Source organism: Trichechus manatus, unplaced genomic scaffold (genome assembly GCF_000243295.1).
Source record: "Trichechus manatus latirostris isolate Lorelei unplaced genomic scaffold, TriManLat1.0 scaffold00049, whole genome shotgun sequence".
Taxonomy (NCBI): Eukaryota; Metazoa; Chordata; class Mammalia; order Sirenia; family Trichechidae; genus Trichechus; species Trichechus manatus.
The window spans coordinates 835121-858145 of NW_004443985.1; the positions used below are offsets into that span (position 1 = coordinate 835121).

General features: G+C 41.2%; 1 protein-coding gene across 2 annotated transcripts in view; it reads right to left on the reverse strand.

Annotated features, from left to right (window-relative positions):
• Positions 1-7335, reverse strand: part of CCR8 (C-C motif chemokine receptor 8) — a 14148-nt gene extending 6813 nt beyond the window's left edge. Inside the window, exons 1-2 of one of the 2 annotated variants that reach the window (XM_023732210.1) lie at positions 7220-7335; positions 5015-6184 (exon numbers count right to left, since the gene is read on the reverse strand). In XM_023732210.1, the coding sequence (XP_023587978.1) occupies positions 5106-6170 (1065 nt within the window). In that variant the 5' untranslated portion in view covers positions 6171-6184; positions 7220-7335 and the 3' untranslated portion in view covers positions 5015-5105. Of the gene's footprint in view, positions 1-5014; positions 7176-7219 lie in introns of those variants that run through there. The other variant, XM_023732209.1, reaches the window with a different exon arrangement.
• Positions 7336-23025: the final 15690 nt, after the last annotated feature.

Genomic DNA, 23025 nt, shown 5'->3' on the forward strand with positions numbered 1-23025 from the left:
CAAGAGTTATCTTAGGTAAAGGGAAGGACAACACACACTACAGGGGAAGTCAGCACAACTTGACTAAACCAAAAACTAAAAAGACCAGACTTAATGGTTTGACTAAAACTGGAGGGACCCTGGAAGACATGGCCCCCAGACTCTCTGTTAGCCCAGAACTAAAACCATTCTCGAGGCCAACTCTTCAGACAAAGATTAGACTAGACTATGGAACATAAAATGATACTCGTGAAGTGTGCGCTTCTTAGCTCAAGTGGATACATGAGACTAAACGGGCAGCTCCTGTCTAGAGGTGAGATGGGAAGGCAGAGAGGGTCAGGAGCTTGTTGAATGGACATGGGAAATCCAGGGTAGAAAAGAGGAGTATGCTGTCACAGTACAGGGAGAACAACTAGGGTCACATAACAATGTGTGTGTAAATTTTTGTATGAGAGACCAACTTGAATTGTAAACTTTCTCTTAAAGCACAAAAGAAAAAAAAGTCAAAAAAGAAAAATCAGTGTAGTTCACCAGGTTAACAGAAATGGAGGAAAGTATATGATCACCTCAATACACAGAGAAAAAAGCATTTGATAAAATTTAGCATTCATATATGATAACAACATGCAGAAAAATAAGAATAGAAAGAAATCTCCTTAATCTGATAAGATTATCTCTAAAAAAAAAAAAAAAACCCTTATAACTACTATTATATTTAATAGCTAAATAATGACACTTTCTGAATTCAGGAGCAAGAGAAACAAGACAAGGATGTCCACTATCACCAGTTCTATTTAAATTGTGCTGGAGGTTCTAGCCAGTGCAGTAAGATAAGAAAAAGAAATAAAGGATATATAGATCCAGAAGTAAGAAGTAAAACTGTCAGTATTCGCAGATGACATTATTGTGTATATAGAAAAATCAAAGAAATCTACAAAAATTATTATAATTAATAGATAAACTTAGCAAGGTTATTGGATACAAAGATAATATACAAACTCAATTGTATTTCTGTATACTAGCAACCAACAATTGGAAAAAAATTTAAATAAACTTAATGGCATAAAGAAACAGCAAATACATAGGAACAAATAAAGTGTGTAAGACCTCTAGATTGAAAAATACAGAATGTTGTTGGAATTAAAGAGTACTTAAATGAGATATACCCCATGATTCGCAGACTGAAACACTTAATATTCTTAATATGTCAGTTCTCCCTAAATTGATCTACTCAATGCAGTCTTTTTTTTTTTAATCTTGAAATCTGTTTTATTATAGTGAAGAGTTCTTTAACTTATATGATTAATCATGTCATCACCATGGTTAGTACGACTTAGATCATTTAGGTTATTGGAAATAATTTAGTTAAGAGAGTTCACTTCAGCTTACTGCAAACACACAACATATAGAAGCTAAATGAAAGCTTTCATTTCAGCTCAAAACATATTAATTTATTAGCCTAGAAATTCTGTCAAACCTCCTGACTAATCAAAAATATGTATTTGAGCAATTCACTGTTACGAATTTAGCCTTTTGGTATTTTTCCCCTCTCTTTGAATTTCAGTTTTAGACTGTTGCTGAATTCCCATCGTAATTAATTAGTTTATAAGTAATTTATACCCCCTCTTCTCCCAAGAAAGGGTTTAAGGAGGCTCAATGCAGTCTTTAAAAAAAAAAAAAAAAGTTTGCTGAGCAAATTAGTTTCCCATTCAACACACTGTACACAAAGTGTTTCATTCAATGCAATCTTATGGATAAAAAACTACATTTTTTTTCTTGTTGGAAATTGACAAACAGATTATAAAATTTATACAGAAATTTAAAGGATCCGGAATAGCTAAGACAATATTGTAGGAGAAAAATTTTAGAGGGATTACATTTCCAAATATTAAGACTTACTATAAAGCTACAGAAAGGGGCCCTGTTGACACAATCGTTTGGCGCTCAGCTGCTAACTGAATGAAGGGTCGCTGGTTCAAACACATCCGCTGCTGGGTGGGAGAAAAGAACTGGTGATCTGCTCCAATAGAGATTACAGCCTAGAAACCCTATGGGGCAGTTCTACTCTATCCTACAGCATAGGGTCGCCATGAGTTGGGATCAACTTGATGGCACACATCCACAACAATATAAAGCTACAGAAAGCAAGAAGGACGTTACTGATCCAAGGATAGAAATTTAGAAAGAGATCAATGGAACAGACTAGAGAATCCACACATATACTCACCTGGTTTATAATAATCGTGCCTCGGTAATTCAGTGGGGAAAGAGTGATTTTTTAATAATGGTGCAGGATAAGTTGGATATTTGTATGGAGAAAAAAAGAACTTCGACACCTACCTCAATGACACAAAATCTTTATTTGAAATGGATCACAGAGTCAAATGTGAAAAATAAGTCAAGCAAGCATGTGGAATATATATATATATAAATATCTTCATGACTTTGAAATAATCAAAGATATTTTTAACAGTACACAAAAAGCACTATCCATAAAAAAATTATTGACAAATTGGACTTTATTAAACTTCTGTTCATCAAAGAAGTACCACTACCTGCTTTCTCAACAACAAAATAAATAAAATTTAGGAAAAAAAAAACACCACTGATAAAGTGAAAAGACAATCCACAAACTTGGAAAATATATTTATAATTAGAAACATATTTGCAATTGATAAAGACCGGGCTGTGTACATAGGGTTGCTATGAGTCGTCATGGACTCGAAGGCGCCTAAAAACAGCAACAAAGGGCTCATATCCAGAAGTATTTAAAAGTTCCTAAAATTAATAAGAAAAAGATAAACAACCTAATAAAATATGAAAACTATTATAACAGGCACTTCACAAAGAGAATACCCACACAACCCGTAAGCATTTGAGAAGTTACTCAACATCATTATTCATCAAGGAATTGCAAATTAAAATCACAATGATATACCACTGCACTCCCACCATGGCTCAAATAAAAAAGACTGAGGTTACCAAGTCTTAGCAAGGATGTGGAGTAACTGGAATTCTCAGTGTTACTGATGGGAATGTAAATTGGTACAAACACTTTGGAAAACAGTTTGGCAATACCTAATAAATCTCAGCGCGCTTAAATGCTATGACCGAGTAATTCTATCCCTAGATACATCCCCAAATGAAATGAATACTTTTGGCCACCGGAAGACATATACAAGAATATTTATAGCAACTTTACAGTTAACCACTGTGCCACCAGGGCTCCTTACTTTATACATAATACTCCAAGATTGGAAACAGCCCTAATGTATAAATAAACAGTAAAATGAACAAAAAATATGTATTCATCCAATGGACTACTACACCACGGTAAAAATGAACAAGCTACTTCTATAAGGGAAAACATGGATGAATCTCACACACAGGATGAATGAAAGCCATGAGGAGTGAAGGAGGTCAGACACTAAAGACTATGCTTTATAATCCCATTTAAATATATTTCAAAAACAGGAAAAACTAACCTATGGTGATAGAAGTCAAAAATAGTAAGACAGAATTTGGTACTGAGGAGCAGGGCTGCTGCTCTAACAGAGACCTAAAATGCGGAAGCGGTTTTGTAATTGGGTAATGGGTAGAGGCTGGAAGAGTTTTAAGATGCCTAATAGGAAAAGTCTAGATTTCCTTGAAGAGACTGGTAGTAGAATTTTGGACATCAAGTAAAGTGACTTACAAAGTCACACAGCAGTTATGTCAGGACAGAAACTACCCTCTCATGTTACCTTCAGTAGAGAGTGCGTTTAAATTACCGTACCTGTTGCTACATGAAATTAGCTCAGAAATAAAGGGAAACCAATATTGTATTAGGACAGCAGGAGTATGAGTATTTTCCCCTTATGTTTCCTTTAGCAGTGTTTTAAGAAACTTAAAAAAAAAACAAAAAAGGATAAATGAAGTAAGCCTAGGCTCCGAGGTTTCCCCACCTGCCCTAAGCAGATGTAGCCCAGCATGGTGGTTAAGTACACGGGCTCTAGAGCAAAACTGGGCTCACCTTCCAGTTCTGCTGACAACGTGACCTTGGGCAAGCAGCTTAACCTTTCTGTGCCTCAGTTTCCTCAACTGTGATAGTACCTAACTCACAGAGTTGTTCTAAGTATTAAATGAACTAATACATGCAAATCTCTTAGAACCATACCTGGTACACAGTAAGCTCTCAATATCTGTTAGCTATTACTATTAGAATGGAGCCCTGCTGGTACAGTGGTTAAGAGCTCGGCTGCTAACCAAAAGGTCGGCAGTTGGAACCCACCAGTCACTCCTTGGAAACCCTATGGGGCAGTTCTACTCTGTCCTATAAGGTCACTATGGATCGGAATTGACCTGACAGCAATGGGTATTACTATTAGGAAGTGTTATGGATTGAATTGTGTTCCCCCAAAAGATATATTCATGTTCCAACCCCTGAACCTATGAATGTGTCCCTGTTTGAAAGGGTTTTCTTTTGTTATGGAGGAGGGTGGGTCCTAAACCTACTCACTTCTTTGTAGAGTCATATGAGAAGCAGAATAAACACAGACACACACGCAGGGGGACGAGACCAGGTGAGGATCTGTCGCCACGCTAAGGAATGCCAAGATAGGCTGCCAGAAGCTGCGAGACAAGGAATGACCTTCCCCTAGAACAGGCAGCACAGCCCTACAGACACCCTCAGTTCAGACTCCTAGCATCCAAAACTGTGAGACAGTAAATTCCTGTTCTTTAAAGCCGCCCACTGGTAGTATTTTTGTTACAGCAGCACTAGGAATCTAAGACAGGGCATCCTACTTTTTTGTTGTTGTTGTTATACTATTTTTGATAATATTGTCTGAATTTATTTACCTAGTTTATCATGACTACCACCACCACTACCCTCTCCCTAACCCCTACCACAAAAAAGGTATCCAAAATAGGATATTTCCAGAAAATAGTAATGAAGTCCTTGAACACTGAGAAGATTAATTTGCAGTAGTAGGATTTATTAAATACCGTGTGGTTGCCATAAAATGTGTGTTTAACCAAAATTCTAAGAGTTTACCTTCATGTAGCCTCAGAATCCAGTATAAGTAATATTTGTCTCTTGAAAGAGGAGTGGCAGTGAAGTCAGAAGCTTCTTCGAGGCACCCTGGTCAGAAAATGTAGTCTATGCTGGAGGAACGAGAGGACTGCTGATGGAAGGATGACGACCTTTCCCAGCCCTCTTTGGAGACTCGTTTCCTGATGCAAACGAAGACATAGCTGCAACTTTTCTGAAATATTTCTGAGAGATGTTTCTTAAACTTCTCACCCATGAAAGCATAGATAACAGGGTTCACACAGCAGTGAGTGAAGGAAATGGTTTCTGTGACATGGGTGGCATAAATCAGCTGCTGGCTCATGACACATCCATCCAGGATGTGCATGCCATGCAGAGAAGTGAGGAAGAGGACCACATTGAAGGGGATCCAGAAGAATAAAGATGCAATGACCACAATGAGTACCAACCTGATGGCTTTGGTCTTGTTGCGGTTTTGGCAGCCCCTCAGCTGGTGCAGGATGCTGATGTAGCAGAAAATAAGGATAGTGAATGGGATCAATAGACCCAAGATGTTAATTTCAAAGTAGGTGAAGATCTTCCATTTTAATGTCTGCTGATTGTAAGATGAATAGCACTGCAGACTGCCATCCTCAGAGGCCACTTGGTAAAACACTAGCAAGGGGCTGGTGGCAGTGATGGCAGTCAGCCATACTACCAAGCTCAGGGCTGTGCCCACACTGGCTGTCCTCACCTTCATGGCATACACAGCATGGACAACAGCCAGGTATCTGTCCACACTCATGAGAGTGATGAAGAACATGCTGCTGAAGAAGCCAATGTAATAAAATCCAGAGACCACCTTGCACATTACAGTCCCAAACACCCACTGGTCCAGGCGATAGTGGGTCAGAAAGGGGAAGGAGAGGACAAAAAGCAAGTCAGACAGGGCCAGGTTCAAGAGGTACACATCTGTGATGCTCTTCAGCTTCTTGCGGGTGATAAGGACCAGGATGACCAGGCTGTTTCCCAGAAGACTGAATACAAACAGAAAACAGTAAAAGATGGCAAGAAGAAAGTTGCTGCCTCCCTGGATAAGTTCCCCATCACAGGGGCTTGAGAAGACATCAGGATAGTAGTAGTCAGTCTCTGTCACGTTGGGCTGGAGTGTATAATCCATCAAGGCAGGAGGACCTGGGTACAGAGGCATATACGAGAGACTAGTTCCTTAAAAATATTTTTATTAGACAAATTTGGGGAGGGGGATTGATGAGAAAAGACAAAAAATACAAAGAAAACTTAAATACTATAGTTCCACCATCCAGAATTATTTGCAAATCATACTTGCTTTTGGTTCTTTTTTTTCTAAAAATATATTTTCCTTTTAAAGAAAATTATATTTGTTTTTGGTTCTTCTTTCTTTCTTCCTTTCCTCTCTTTCTTTCCTTTATTCCTTTTGCAATAAAGATGAAGCTAAAGTTCCCTCTAACTACACAAGTTATCCCCATGCTCCTGGAGGTAACCACTAACATCAATTTGGCATATATCGTTGCAGTTTCCCCTATACTTCAACAATCTTATGTGTGGATCCATGACAGTATATATAATATTGGTTTGTGTTCTCTTTTAACTTACATTAATAGATACCATATTGTAGCTATCATTTTCTATCTTATTTTTCTTCTTCCAGCAGGTTGTTTTAGAGATACATTCATATGACACTCAAAAGTTTAGTTCATTCTTTTAAATGCTTTCCTAAGCACCAGCAATAAGCTAATTTAAAAATGCAATAGAAAAACATTGATCCAAATCATACTAACAACAAAAATTACTGTGACTACTAAGAATAAACCTGACGAAAACCAAAATTCAATTACAGAAGAAAAAAAACTTAAAATTTGTTGAAGGACATTAAAGAAGACATGATTAAAAGGAAATGTATACTATATTCATGGAAGGGAAAGCTTAACATTTAACGTCACAATTCTTCTCAAATTGATATATAATTTGAATGTAACTTCAACCCAGACTTACCATTTTTCAAGGCAATTATTTACTTTGCATTTAGAGAATGCAAATTCCTCTCAATCCCAAATACAAAATTGAGAATGTTGCAAAGTGCTTTGCAGCATGCCAAGTAGGGGCCCCATAATGGACTGACCATTAGGATACACCCAGTTTATGCCTGTTGACTCAGCATAATCATTAATTATAATTAATTAATTATACCTCACTCTCCTGGACAGTCTTGTGGCGTAGTTTGACTGAGCTGGGATTTTAATACAGGTCTTCTGAGTCCAAAACCGTTAGACAATCCTCTCCACGGTGTCCTCCTTTCTGTATTTGAAATGCCAAGCAAGCAGGCCGTTTTTTAAGACATAAGCTTCATTTGGGTGTACCCAAAATAGATTTTTTTTTTTTTTTGTGGCCAGTATACTTGTGAAACAAGAGTATCTTATCAGATTAATCTCCCCTCCTACGTCTTCCTTTCATTTTTACCAATATTTTAAAAAAAAAAAAAAGCTCACCTTGCTTCTATTCCCCTCTCCTAACGTCCTCGTGTAAGAGTAGACCCTCAGTCTACTCTCTTCCCAGCTTTTTCCTACTGACACCCAGTCCACACTTCCCCCATGCTCTTTTACTAGTGAAATACTTAAAAAGTATTAATATCTACCATTTACTAAAATGGGTCAGGAATTTTAAATGCATTAGCTCAGTTATTCCTCATGAAACCCTGTGAAGCTGACACTACTATCTCCTTTCTGTTTCTGGAGTTACAATTATATCTGAAGCTCAGAGAGGTTCTGCCTCATGCCCCAAGTCACACAGTGGTGATCTGAGAGCTCCAGGATTTGAAACCACATCGCTCTATCCCAAAACCCTTATTCTTTTCCATATTTCTGTATTTTGCACTTGACTAAAGTTTGGCAGTTTGAATCCCCTGCACCCCAGGCTCCATGGAAGAAAGGCCTTTTGAGAACCTGGGTACAGGTAATCAAGCCTGTTGCTGGGAGTGCAGAGTATCTGGGAGGACTATGAGACTTCTTTCGTTCCTTGTGGTGATTTCAGGTGGAATCTTCGTTTGGTGTAAATTAGAGGCTGATGGCAAACAGTGCAAGCTTGACTTGAGCAGCCAAGAGCCATGTGGACCAGAGGTCCAGGCCCAGTTCTGTCCCTTGCCAGATGCATGACTTTGACCATTCATTTCTCAGGACATCACCTTTTCCATCCGTAAAGTGGGAAAACACTACCTACTCCACTGGGAAATTAGCGGGATGAAATTCAAGGGTAAGTAACATGATGGCCTACAGGAGGCGCTGCAACAGTCAGGCAGGGCTTTTTATAAGAATGTGTGAACACTGTTTCCCAGGCTTGGAGTTTCTCAGACTTGGGGCCCCAGAGAACCTCAATGGTCTGGTCTGGCTGTCAGGCCTTAGTAACTCAGGTGCCCCAGGATCACGATCTACCAGGGAGCTTCGTGATGAGTTGTGGACTTCCCTGCTAGCTTGAGGGTTAGCAACTGGATCCTGTGGCAAATTCAGTAATGCAGCCATCAGTTGTGGAATTCATTTCTTTATGCTCAGCTCTGAAAGGGGAAAGCTAGCCAACACTCTCTAATATCCTTACATTTATAAAGCAGAACACTGCACCCACAGTCAAGTTAAACCGACCTCTGAGATTTCCAAAGAAAAATGTTTTACATTTGTGTCACTAAAGGACTCAATCAAATGATTTACCCAGGAGCCAAAAGAAGTCCTCTCCAAAGGACTTAATTTATTAACTGCAATGTCTTAGTTAATTGCAATGCCTCTACACACTCTATGCCTTCTTTATTTGCATTTTTATCTTTATAAAATCTATATATTTTGTGATAGACTCTATGATGTGCTTCCCAGACCCCCAGTCTGAAATGAGCAACTTATTCCCTCAGCTGCTACAGCTGGCCTGTAGCTGCCATTCTCCCTGTGGGAAGTCAGTAATTCTAGTAACTAAAAACAGCTTTGTCTTAGTCACCTAGTGCCGCTGTAACAGAAATACCACAAGTGGATGGCTTTAACAAAGAGAAGTTCATTCTCTTACAGTCCAGTAGGCTACAAGTCCAAATTCAGAGCATCAGCTCCAAGGAAAAGCTTTCTCTGTCGATTCTGGAGGAAGGTCTGTGTCATCAATCTTCCCTTTGTCTGGGAGCTTCTCTGCGCAGGAACCTCAGGTCCAAAAGACACACTCTGCTCCTGGCACTGCTTTCTTGGTGGTGTGAGGTTCCCATGTGTCTCTGTTCATTTCTGTCTTTATATCTCAGAAGAGATTGGATTAAGACACTTTATGTAATCTTGTAAACCTCATCAGTATAATTCATCATAGTGATAGAGTTTACAACACATAAGGAAATCACATCAGATTACACAATGATATAATACTGGGAATCATGACCTAGCCAAGTGGACAGATATTTTGGGGAGACACAATTCAATCCATGACAAGCTTGAAACATGTAAATTCCAGTTCTTCAAAGTTTTCCCAGTCATTACTTCAAACCTCGTAGGGTACAGTCCTAGGGTACCCCATTATGCCAGCATAACTTAAATGTTAAAAATAGCCATTAATGGGGATACCCAGGGCCCCCACCCCACCCTCAACATCCCAGTAGTGCTCTATTGGCATACCCCACCAAACCACAGAAGGTGACTGGGTAGGATGAGTCCCCTAAACAGCAAAAAAAGGGAATATCAGCCAAAAACCCATCATGTATGGACATAGAGCCTCCCTAAAAACAGAATTAGGGTTAAAACACACATGCCCAAGTCAAAACCGTTGGTGGTATAAGCTCCACCCTAAGCTTCACAAAATATTGAGGTGTCCAAAGTCTTGCACCTCAAAACTATGAAATGCCTAGACACCCCACACCAGATAAATCGGTATGCTATCTGATGAGAGCCCCCAAGCTGTGGAACGTTGTCTAGTTGTCAGAGCAGCTGAGTTGAGCGAGCTCCAGGCCGTTTCTTTGGAAGAGCTGGTGGTGATTGAATGTACGTCACAGTCTGTGTGTCTTCAGAGCCAGGATGTAGTAGGCTGAATAATGGCCACGTAAAGATAGCAAGCCCTAGTCCCGGGAATTTAGAAGTGTTACTTTATTTGGAAAAGGCTCTTCGCGGATGTGATTAAGGTAAGTGTCACAAGATGAGATTATCTGGGTGGGCACTAAGTGCTGTCAGAGTGCCCTTATAAAACAGAGGCAGAGGAGGTCTCACACAGATGCACAGAGAAGAAGGCCACGTGAAAAATGGAGGCAGAGGCTGGAGTGATGCGGCTACATCCCGAGAATGCCAGGGCAGCCACCAGCAGCTGGAAGAGGCAAGGAAGGCCTAGAGTTCCTGGACACAGTGTGGACTTGCTGGATTTCAGGCTTCCAGCCTCTAGGACTGTGGGAGGATACATTTCTATAGTTTTAAGCCATCACGCTTTTGGTGATTTGTTCCAGCAGCCACAGGAGAGGCAAGAGGTGATGCCCACACTGGCCTGGGATGTGTCCTGGGCACACAAAGAGAGTGCCTGGTGACTTTGTGTTTGCAGCCTTAGTCCGTTCCTGCATGGCTCTGTGTTCACCTCCCCACCGCCTCCCTCTGCTGCAGCTATCCCGGCCTCATCCTTCTACGCTGGCTGCGCAGTCCTCCACAATGCTTCTCCTGACGCCCATGTCTTCACATTGCTATGTTCTCTGTTGAATCATTTACTGAGAAGTTGCTGTATGCCAGGCACTGGACCAAGTATGGAGGAACAGCAGATAAAAGGTCATAAGGAAATCACAATAGACTCCTTGGGGGTATAAATTGGCCCCAGAATTGCCTCCCCTGCTTAAGTCCAGTTTCTTAGTAAAACTAGGCTTCCACCAAATGGCTTGGCTTTGGTGAGTTATAGGTGGAATTTAGCCCACCCCTGACTTCCCCTCATCACCCACTGAGGTACCTTGAATGAAGCACTGCATCTGTGCCAGGTGCTGTGCTGTAATTCTGTCTCGACCTGGAAATTTGGCTTAGGGGAATTCCACCCTCGTCCCTCAGGGCCCTGCTTAGCTGGGCTGGGGAGGGGAACTCGACTCCCACATACCCCCACTGTCAAAGAGGCGGGTATCATAGTTTCCACAGTTACGACATGAGTTGGCAATTCGTCTGAGCTCTGAGTTACAGCCGACAGCTCACCACTCATCTTTGCTTATCACACACAGAACTTTCTTAAAGGATCTGAGTTTTTCCCCTAAACTACATCAGAACATGAGTGATATTGGTGAGGGTTTACCCAGACATGACCTCAGACCCCAGCAGATATTTCTAAGAGATGAAATTGTTAAGCAAAAGGGACCTGATTCAGGGGTTAGGAAGCAAGAATTGAGAGGAATATATGGCCATTGTGCAATAGCTTCTCAAGAAAGAAGTTGGAAGGTTAACAATGAACTGGATGTCACTGGCACGTGGGGAACACTCTTACCTCCCTCCCTGGTGCTCCCATGACGAATTTCCATATGCTCCCAGTAGGAGAGGTAGTAGCGGAAGGAACAAGTCTGGTTCCTCTTTACCCCTCACTTGCTGCATCTCAAAGGAGGAGGATACATTTCTATGAATGGCAGGTTGGAGAGAGTTTGTCATTTGTCTTCCATTAGGCCATGTTAACCAGAGGGATGGATCCCGTCTCTCTGTTGCTTCATTGGGATGGCCTGAACCCCAAGAAAAGATGCTTGTATCTGTAGACTCTCTGGAAGGTTGACCAAATGGGTTTGTTAGGCCTTTGCCCTTGATATTGAGTGAAACAGGATATTGTCTTCCACGTGGCTGGCTGTCACCTCCACTGGCCCGGTCTCAACAAGTAGACGTAAATCATATATTCATCATTTCACAGTTCTGTTCCTGAAATGCCTGCTGCCGTCACTGTCAGAAAGCACCAGAGGATCAAGCTGGGTGTGTGTTATATGAGTCAAAAATGGCTTCTGCATATTGGCCCCAAGTCATTTACTTCTTCATAGCAAGCTGGGGCCTGTTAGCTAAAAAAAAGCCCTCTGACATCAAACTCAAATTTGTACACATCCAGTTGTTTTAAAAATAGCCCACACAGGCATATTCTTAGCCACTTAGAGCCTGCCTGCTTTATATTCTCCAGGAAAATACACACAACATCTGTTAGCCGTGTTGTTGTTGTTAGTTGCTATTGGGTCTACTACAACTCACGGGGACTTCATGGATAACAGAATGAAACGTTGCTCAGTCCTGCACCATCTTCATGACTCCTGGTATGTTTGAGCCCATTGCGGTTACTGTGTCAGCCCATCTCATCGAGGATGTCTTTCATTTTCATTGGCCCTCTCATTTACCAAACAGCATATCCTTTTCCAGCAATTCATCTTTCCTGATGATGTGTCCAAAGTAAGCTAGCGACAGTCTTACCATCCTCACATCTAAGGAACATTCTGGTTGTATTTCTTCTAAGACTGATTTGTTTGGAATATTCAGTATTCTTCACCAACACCACAGTTTGAACACTTCAGTTCTTCTGTCTTCCTTTTACGTTTTTCCAGTTTTTGCATGTGTCTGAGGTGATTGAAAAGATCATGGCTTGGGTCCACCACACTTAGTCATCAAAGAGACATCTTTGCTTTTTAAAACTTTACACAGGTCTTTTGCAGCGGATTTTCCTAACGTTTGATTTCTTGACTGCTGCTTCCATGGACGTTGATTACTGAGCCAAGTAGAATAAAATCATTGACAACTTCAGTTTCTTCTTCATTTATCGTAATCTTGTTTATCTGTTCAGTTTTAAGGATTTTTGTTTTCTTGTAATGCATACTGAAAGCTGTAGTCTTTGACCTTCATCAGTAAGTGCTTCAGGTCGTCTTCATTTGCTGCAAGGAAGATTGTGTTATCTGTATATCACAGGTTGTTAATGAGTCTCCAATTCTAATGCTGCATTCTTCTTCATATAGTTCAGCTTCTCAGATTATTTGTTCAGCATACAGATTGAATAAGTAAGGTGAAAGGATACAACCCTTTTTCAATTTTTAACCACACAGTATCCCATTGTTTTGCTCGAACGACTGCCTCTTGATCTATGTACAGGCTCCATATGAGCACAATTTAAATGTTCTTAAATTTCCATTCTTCACAATGTTGTCCATAATTTGTTATGATCTATACAGTTGAATGCTTTTGCATAGTCGATAAAACAGAGGTAGACCTCTTTCTGATATGCTCTGCTTTCAGCCAAGACTCATTTGACAACAGCAAGGTATCTCTCGTTCCACATCCTCTTCTGAATCCTGCTTGAACTTCTGGCAGTTCCCTGTTGATGTGTGACTGCAGTCGTTTTTTAATTATTTTCAGCAGATTTTTGCTAGCATGTGATATTAATGATATTGTTTGATAATTTTTGTGTTCTGTTTGATTGCCTTTCTTTGGAATGGGGATGAATATGAATTTCTTCCACTGGTTGGCCAGGTAGCTGTCTTCCAAATTTCTTGACATAGACGAGTAAGTGCTTTCAGTGTTACATCCATTTGCTGAAACATCTCAGTTAGTATTCTGTCAATTCCTGGAGACTTGCTTTTTGCCATTGCCTTCAGAGCAGCTTAACTGCTTCCTTTTGTCAGTGGTTCTTGATCATATGCTACCTCCTGAGATGGTTGAGCATCGACCAATTCTTTTTGGTACAGTTACTCTGTATTTCTTCCATCTTCTTCTGATGCTTCTTGCACTGTTTTATTTTACAGTTCCCTAATGACGTGGTAATACTGAGTATCTTCTCATACGCTTATTTGCCATTTCAGCCGTTTTCATATGTTCAGTTCAGTGACATTAATTATGTTCACCATGTTGTGCAACCATCATTACTATGTGTTTTCAATTTTTTTATGACCCTTAACAGAAATGCAGTACCCCTTAAGCAGTAACTCCCCATCTGCCCCTCCCACCTACCCTTGGTAACCATTAATAAACTTTGGTCTCTATGCGCTTGACTATTCTGGGTACCTCATGTAAGTAAGATCATACACCACCACCTGTCTGTCCGTTTGTCACACTGTGGTACCCTGCATGTTGCTGTGTTGCTGGAAGTAGTATACCACTAGTATTTCAAATACCAGCAGGGCCACCCTTGGTGGACGGCTTTCAGTGGAGCTTCCAGACTACGAGAGACTAGGAAGAAAAGCCTGGTGACCTATTTCTGAAAATTAGCCAATGAAAACCTTATGGATCACAAGAGAACATAGTCTGACCTGCTTCCTTGCACACCTCATAAGGAGACATCAATGGCTAGAGGTAGACATCATGTTTGGTGAAACCTCGGGCCAGTGAGGGTGAGGGAGACCCTCAATGAGATGTTGTTGTTAGGTGCCCAGTCCTGCAGCATCCTCACAGTCGTTGTTATGCTTGAGCCCATCGGTCTTCCTCTCTTTCGCTGACCCTCTACTTTACCAAGCATGATGTCCTTCTCCAGGGACTGGTCTCTCCTGATAACGTGTCCAAAGTATGTGAGACAAAGTCTCGACATCCTTGCCTCTAAGGAGCGTTCTGGCTGTACTTTTTCTAAGACAGATTTGTTCTTTCTTTTGCCAGTCCATGGTATATTCAATATTCTTCACCAACACCATAATTCAAAGGTGTCAGTTCTTCTTTGGTCTTCCTTATTCATTGTCCAGCTTTTGCATGCATATGAAGCAATTGAAAACACAGAGCTTGGGATTTGTTTTGTTTTGTTTTGTTTTCAATGAGATAGGTTGGCACGATAGCCACAACAATGGACTCAAACACACTGATGGTTGTGAGGATGACACAGGACTGGGCAATGTTTCGTTCCATTTGCGTGAAGTCACCATGAGTCAGCGTCACCTCAACGACAGCTATCTATCTATCAAGATTGTACAATATTCGTCCTTTTATGTCTGACTTATTTTACTCAGTATAATGTTTTCAAGGTTCATCCATGTCGTAGCATGTACAAGACTTTCATTTCCCTTTATGTTAAATAATATTCCACTGTACATATGTACCACGTTTTGTTTATCCATTCATCTATTGATGAACACTTGGTAGTTTTTACCTTTTGAATATTGCCAGTAATGCTGCAAATGAACATTGGTGTACAAGTATGAGTGCCTACTTCCACATCTTTTGAGTATATACCCAGGAGTGGAGTTGCTGGGTCATATGGTAATTCTGTGTTTAACTTTTTGAGGAACCACCAACCTGTTTTTCACAGCAGCTGCATCATTTTCTATTCCCAGCAGCAATAGACGAGGGCTCAAATTTCTCCACATCCTTGCCAACACTTGTTACGTTTTGTTTTTCTGATAATAGCCATCCTTCTTGGCTAGAAAGAGAGATTTACTTCAAGGGATTGGCTCATACGATCGTGGGGGCTGGCAAATCCAAAATCCCTAGGTCAGGTGACAAGTTGCAGTATCGATGAATCCACACTTTCACACTGCAGTGTATGTTGCATGCCTGGGCATGGGGCTTGCCAAAAGCAAGAGTCCCTGTAACACGGCCTTCATTTCTCCCCTGACTTGGTCATCCCAGTTGTTCTCTAGCCCTTGTTACTTTAGGTGCAGTCCTCAGGCCAGCAGCATCCCCTGCGGGCTTTTCAGAAACACCAAATCTCAAGATTTACTGCAGCAGAACTTGCGTTTAACAATATCCCCAGGTGATTCAGTCCAATTTGTAGCTTTTTTAAAAGTGAGTTATGCCTTTGGTGTCAAGTCCAGCAACACTTCACCAAGGCCTAGGTCACAAAGATTCCTGCCTATGTTGTCTTCTGAAGGTTTCATAGTTAAAACATATTACATTTAAATCTGAGAATTATTGCATACCGTGTGTACCGTATGTGACAGCCTGCTCCAACACCACACCAGCAGGGATTTGGGGTACCCTGTTACAGCCTGGCCAAGGGTAGAAGTCTAGGTTCCCCACTCGCCTTTGCTGGCTCAGCAGGGGTGGGGCCACAGTTTTACCTGTGGTGTTGGGGTCTGGTAAAGTGGCTATTGTCTAAAAGTTTTCTAACTCGCTAGGCTGCTGCTTCCTGGATCTTTTGCGTAAAGAGAGAAACCTTTTCTTGGGGCTGTTTTTGTTTTTGCCCATTGGCATTTCTGGGTTGTTGGCTTATCCAGCACCCAGTCTGGGACCTATGAGACAAAACAAAAACCCAAGGAGCTCACTACTGTGTTGTTTCTTGGGTCCTGAGGTCCCTAGCTGGTCTGTATTATTTCCTGCACCTTTTGGAGTCTTCTTATGTTTGTTTCATATATCATTTCCAGGGTTTTTAGCTATACTTAGCAGGAGAGATAAAGAAAAGTATGTCTACTCCATCTTTCGAGAAGCAGAAGTCCTCTTCTAATTAATTTTTTAAATAAAAGGAACTTACCAGAGAACTTTGCTCCTTTATTACTAAAGTAGCCCGTCACAACCAACCGAGACACACTGGCATCTCAGCACCTTGGCTGAGAGTCACGTTTATAGCCATTTCCCCAGTCGTCCCTGGGAGCATCAGCCTTTTCTGGCCCCTCCCTGGGTCCACTTCTGCCTTCAGAAAAACTCACCTTAAAGTGGATCCAAGTGGACTACTGGACCAGGAGATCCCATGTTGCCACTGAGCCATCAGTTCTGAGGATTTCTGCTTGGCAGGCTGCAAGGACACTCACCTTTATTGGTGAGACCCAGATCTGGGAGCAATGATTCTGCTTGCCTGGTGTATAAGATATGTGAACAATGCAACACTCTCAAGCTCCAGATTTAAGAGTGTGAAATTTGGGCATGGCTTTGAACATTGCTTAGAAGAGTTGACCATGGAGAGACTTGTGGCTAATGTATCTTTGAATAGGAGAAGCAGTAAACTGTTATTAAAGCAGAAGGCATTACCAACGCCCTTTGGGAGCTTGTCCTCTGGAGGCTGCAGTTCTCCACTCCTGGAACCATCCTCCCTGGCACACTGAGGCATTTTTTGGTGAGAGCCTGTGGTGGGGAGGGTTAGGGTTAGGGTTAGGGTGTGGTCTTAGGCTGGGTTCTTTAGAGGAACAAAACCAATGAAGCATATGATGACTGTCAATAATCAACCATCAATTAACCAAACTAACCAACCAATTAACATCTTATTAATCAATTAATTCATGAAAAATTAACAGTCCTAATGGTTTATAGGGTCCAAAATTCCACAAACTCAAAAACTCTCACAGAGATAAGATTTATATAAGTAATATATAAGGATGTCTCCTCTGGACAATACAAAATGGAACAACCACAAATTTTCAAAGAATTCAAACACAAAAATGTGAAATTCGATCTGAGAGGTGGGTGAGTTCTTGAAGGTTCTTGAGTATGTTAAAACTTGCTCTTAGAGACTGAAAAGATACATGAAAAAAACTTTATGTACTTAGAGAAACAAAAACAATTTTGTTTTTATTGAGCTTTAGATGAAGGTTGAAATGAAAACAATGTTTTATAAGTGACATCAAAAGGACAAGAAGAAGTCAGTGTTACAGAGTTTAGACAGAAGAGGTTAGTCAAGACCTGTCATAACTTTTGGGAATATATTCCAGCAGCTAGAATGGCTCTCAGAAATTTTCCCAGGGTTTTTTTGTTTGTTTGTTTGTTTGTTTTGCTAGAAAAGTAGAAGTTAAGATCTCTGGGTGCTTCTAACCAGAAAATAAAAATTATGTAAACTTTAAAAAGCAGAAGTTAAAAGAATTTTCAGGTTTTCAACTCTGAAAAATTCAGATGTTAACTCTGAAAACCCAGACTTTAGATTTTAAAATTTTCCTAAATACTCAATGCAGCTTAAATTACTTAAAAAGGTTCTGGAGCCTAGTTTAAGTTGGCATATTATAAACCAATAAAAACTTTACCAGAATGAATTTATATAAAAGTATTTGAAGTAGCTATCAGAAGCTTAGACACACTAAACAGTTTCTCCAAGACTTAAAAGACTGCAATATGAGAGAAAAAAAAAAAACAACTGCTAGTCATGGCTTTTGAGATAAGACATACGAAAACCTAAACACGAAATGCGACAAACAATTACATAAGTTTACTATTCTGTAAGGCTGTTTTAAATAACCTACAACATATGGGGCGTTCTTTTTGAACTTAATTTATTTTGCTGGCTAGGGGCCTAGTCACTTATTTTAAATATATTAGTATCTTTAATTGGAAAGTGCTTAAAAATGGTCAAAAACATTTGAGGAAACAAAAATAGTGTAACTCAGTTTAAAAGAAAACTTAAGTTTCTCTCAGACAATTTTATGCCAGTGGACAGCAGTGTTGATCCAAAAATTAAATTACAGCCAGAAACCATTCAAACTTATTTTAATTTAGAGGCTCTTAGATCCTAATTCACTGTGCAGAAAACCCTAAATTTCCCTTAATGAGTGCATACCAGTAGCTAATGGTACTCTCAATCTTCACTGAGACTGCAACCACATGTGTGAAAACCAATCCAGAGTCTTTTCACCAAAAAACCCACTTGAAGAAAACTTAATGGGCGTTTAGAGAAAAACAGCAATTTTTCAGAAGTAGGTTGCCAGGCCTTTCTTCTGAGGTGCCTGTGGGTGGACTTGAACCTCCAACCTTTTGGTTAGCAGTGGAGAGTATTAACCGTTTACACCATGCAGGGACTTCTCCCTGTATTGAATCCCTTTCTGATTGAAACACATAGAAAGTTTTCTGTTTTCATGACTGAACCCTGACTGCTACAGAAATTTTACTGGGAGTAATTCCAAGAAGCCGACCCTCAAAAATGAGAGTCTGGGATTGGTTTATCAGACCTGGTTAGCATGCAAAGCAACACAGTTACTTAAATGATCTTCTGTGATTGCCTGGAATGACCAGCCTATTGAAGGCAAATCTGTGGGAAGCCAAGTGGTTGCTGCAATGACTATTAATGATCGCACTACAGAATTTACAGAAAGAAAATGACAGGCTCTGGTCTTTGCATGATCGATTCAAGGTACGGTCAGAGAACCAAAGAGCCTTAAAAACAACACTGAAGCTCTGGTAGCCTCGGATAATGCAGACAACTGACGCGTTTGATGGTAACTACAGTGTGGGTTGCAGAATTATGTAAATTGAATAGACAGTCTCTATGGGTCTCTTATGTGAAAACTAAGGCACAGGTTTGGAAGGCATGGGATCCTGAGAACTGGAACAGGACGTTTGGTAGGTCTGGATGGTGTGAGAACCTCAGTGGGACACCAGAATCCCACTGTGTCTCCTTTGCCTTCTGAAGCAGCCCCACCTCTGACTGAGGCGGCTAGCCCTGTCTTGCTTTAAGATCTCATAACGCCTGCTTCTGAGGCAGTTACTTTTCAAGAGGATACCAGTTCTCCATTTTGCAGACCATAAATTACAGCACATCCTCCCCCCTTTCCCTAAAATGAAGAGAAAGAAAAAACTGGGTTTAAGTCAATTCTAAGTGTGATTTAGGAGATAATCTTGGACCCATTATTCCTGGTCCTAGAATGTGGCCCAGCTGGAGCTGGACTCACAAGGACTCACAAGGACACATCAACTGGGCCCGGAGGTATAAAGACAAAGGTTAGGACAATCTTGGAAAACATCTTTTGGGGAAGCTTTCACATAAACAAATCATCAAACGCAGCACTAATGACCCACATACTTTCCACTCTTATCTTGAATAGTAAGGTTTGTTGGACCAATGAAGGACCCTCCTGACTGTCGTTACTGAAACCTCTACCAATGACTGTTAAGAAAGGCAATTCACAAGGTAGAATCACACTTTCTAGCCAATCTGTGAAAAGGTGAAGCTTTCAATGCTTTTGTCTATTTGTAATGTTAATATATACTGATGGTCCTGTAACATTCCTTGGACTTAGACAGACATGGCTCTGGCAGCATGCTTGTCCATTTTCCCACTTTTGCTTATTCTGTAATATTCCTTGGGCTCGGGCAGACGTGGCTGTGGCAGCACGCTTGTCCGTTTCCAGCTTTTGCCTCTTTGAACATATGCTGAATACAACTTCCTTTTTGCTTTACTAAACTTTGTAATGTTTTTACCCTACAACAAGTGTAAATATGTAATTTACTGCTCTCACAGATGCTTGTTAGGGCTGAAAATGACCTCAGGCCATCTAGCCAACCTGCTCTTTTTCATAAATGGGATATGTAAGTCCGGAGAAGTGAAGGACTCGCCCAGAATCACGCAGAAACAGAAAGTGCACATAGAGCCAGAGCCCCAACTCGGGGCTTCTGAAGAACAGCTTGGGTTGGTTTTGCATCCTCCGCACTGAAAGCCATCATATGATGGAACTAAGAAGAGGTGTGGATAAGACCAGGAGGAATCCTTTGGGATTTTAGTTTTCCCCAATGATTTTTAGGGTAAAAAGTATTTGTTTAACCAAAAGTGGTAGATGGAAGCCTAGGTTTAATAAAAGCTTATGAGTTACTAATAGTCAAACCAGTTTATCAAAAATTTTTTGCCATCTATGTAATTTAATTCCACATAGATTTTTTTTTAAAAAGCAGCTTTTTTTCTTACCACTAAGTTTATTTCCTGTATGAGAGTAGTCAGGGACACTGCCTGCTTTACAGTCAAAGGCACAGCCACAGCATCACTTTGAAGCGTGGAGAAACGTGGTCGATCACATAATGTTTGTACCTCAGTTGCATTTTCAGGAAATCAATGCCACATTGTACACAAGAAGAACTGATTACATCTGTCTGCTTCTTGTTGGTCCTTTCTTCCCAGAAGTTATCTTCTATTAACACTCCCCTTTTTTTTTTCCCCAGGCTACAGACACATCTTCGTAATCTCAGGATAGGGAAAGATATCTTACACAAGACACAAAAAACACTAATATTTAAGGGAAACACTGAATTAGTCAAATACATTAAAATGAAAAACCTCTCATTGAAAGGCACTAAAAGAAAAAAAGGTCAAAAACTCAGAGAAGATATTTTCAACACATATAACTTAAGCACTTTTATCCAAAATATATAAAGGCATTTGGAAATCTATAAGAAACAGTTACAACACTGTTTAAAAACAAGTAAAAGACTTGGACAAGCTCTTTACAAAAAACAAAATCCAAATAGCCAATAAACATAGGAAAAGGTGTTTAACCTCATTAGTAATCAGGGAAATTAAAATTACAAACATTGTGAGATGCTATTTCACACACACCAGATTTTCAAAAATTTAAATCTGACAATACCAAATGTCGTTGAGGATTTTGTAGCTATGGGAACTCATCTAGGTCAGTAGAACCGCTCCTTAGGGTCGTCAAGGCTGTGGCCTTTTGGAAGCAGATTGCCAGGCCTTTCTTCCAAGGAGCCTCTGGGTGGGTTCAAACCGCCGCCTTTCAGTTAGTAGTCGACACTTGACCGATGGCATCACCTGCCCAGGGACTCTGGTGGGAGAATAAGTCAGTGTAATCACTCTGGGAAAGAGTTCGGCTTCTCTAGTAAAGCCGAGTGTGGGCATCTTCTGTGACCCAGCAATTCCATGACTAGACAGTCACCTGATGGAAATTCTTGCCTCGCGTACCCGAAGACACGGGCGAGACTGGTCACAGCAGCACTGTTCGTAAAAGCAGGTTCCCCAAGCCACCCCAAAGTCCATCAACAATATGGTAGGCACACAGACTGGGATGCTCTGCAATAGCTGACAGGTTTTCGTGAGTGCCCAGCAGCTCCCAAAGCTAATGAGGTGGGAGGAGAAGCTCTGCAGACCACAGGAAGCCCTGCAGAGAGTGAGGAAACACACACACTGTCCAAACTCAGAGAGGGACTCTTCTGTCGGTTTCACAGTTTCTTTAAAGGCCAGATGCCGGCCAACTCCTGGCAGCTCCAAGGGGCGCTTTGAACACAGCCCAGCAAGGATTGGGGCAGGTGAGGTGCGCACAAAGGCACAGATGATGGTGTGGAACAGGTAGGCTCCAAAAGTCCTGAACTCAGGACAGGAACCCTCCACAGCCACCTGAACCAGCGTCTGAGCCTTGCCACCTTGCCTACTCCCGCACCCTGGGTCTCCACTTTCCACACTGGCTTGCTGCTGGCAGACTCTGCTTGTCCTTGAGTAGAGTAGGCAGCAGAGCTGGCCACAAGATGGAAAGAGTTTAAGTGACTTGCCCAAATCACATGGGAGTTCCTGACAGAGCTGACCCCCAACTCTCTGGCTCCATGCTGCCCAGCAGGAACACATGGGTGGGTAACTGGTGGATCTGCTTAGGTGGACTGGGAAGTGACATGTGCAGAAATATAAGAAATTGGCAGCACCTGGGGTCAGGAGAGGCCCCTGGGTGGCATGAGCAGTTAGCACTCGACTACTACGCTAAAGGTTTGTGGATTGAACCTACCCAGTGGTGCCACGGAAGAAGGACCTGTGATCTGCTTCTGTAAAGATCACAAACAAGAGAACCCTATGGAACAGTTCTACTCTGCAACACATGGGGTCGCCATTAGTTGGAATCCGCTAAACAGCAACGGGTTTGGTTTGGTTGGGGTAGGAGTGATGTAAGTTGATTACCTGCAGTGTGCCAGGTACAGATTATATGTTAATTACTTTATCCTCACAGTGTCATGAGGATATTTGTTAATCATATAACAATTAAAAATATTCTTAAGTGGTGTATCGCACAACCAAATGTACCCAACAAATGTTTGGCCTGTTGCAGTCAACTCAGGGGAGTTGAAGCAACTTAACCAAAGTCACACAGCTAAGTGCAGCGTAAACCTCAGGCCCCAGGCTCCACGGTCTGCCTTCCTTCCGTCGCATGGAGCTGCAGGAGAAGGTGCGGAAAGGGAACAGGCTGGGCTCTCGTTCAGTAGAGGCCTACCAGTTACGGGGTGAGGTTCCTTGTCTCTGACGTCAGGCAAGGTGTTTCTAACAGCGACCTGTGATGGTCTTAGGAATCTTTCTTCTTTAGGTAAAGAGAAGCATTTAAGAACCATTCACAGTGACTGACCTCAAACTAGTGCCAGCATTGACTGTGTCAAATGAAAAACTTACTTTTTTTATTTTCATAATTACCACATATTCTTGGAAAT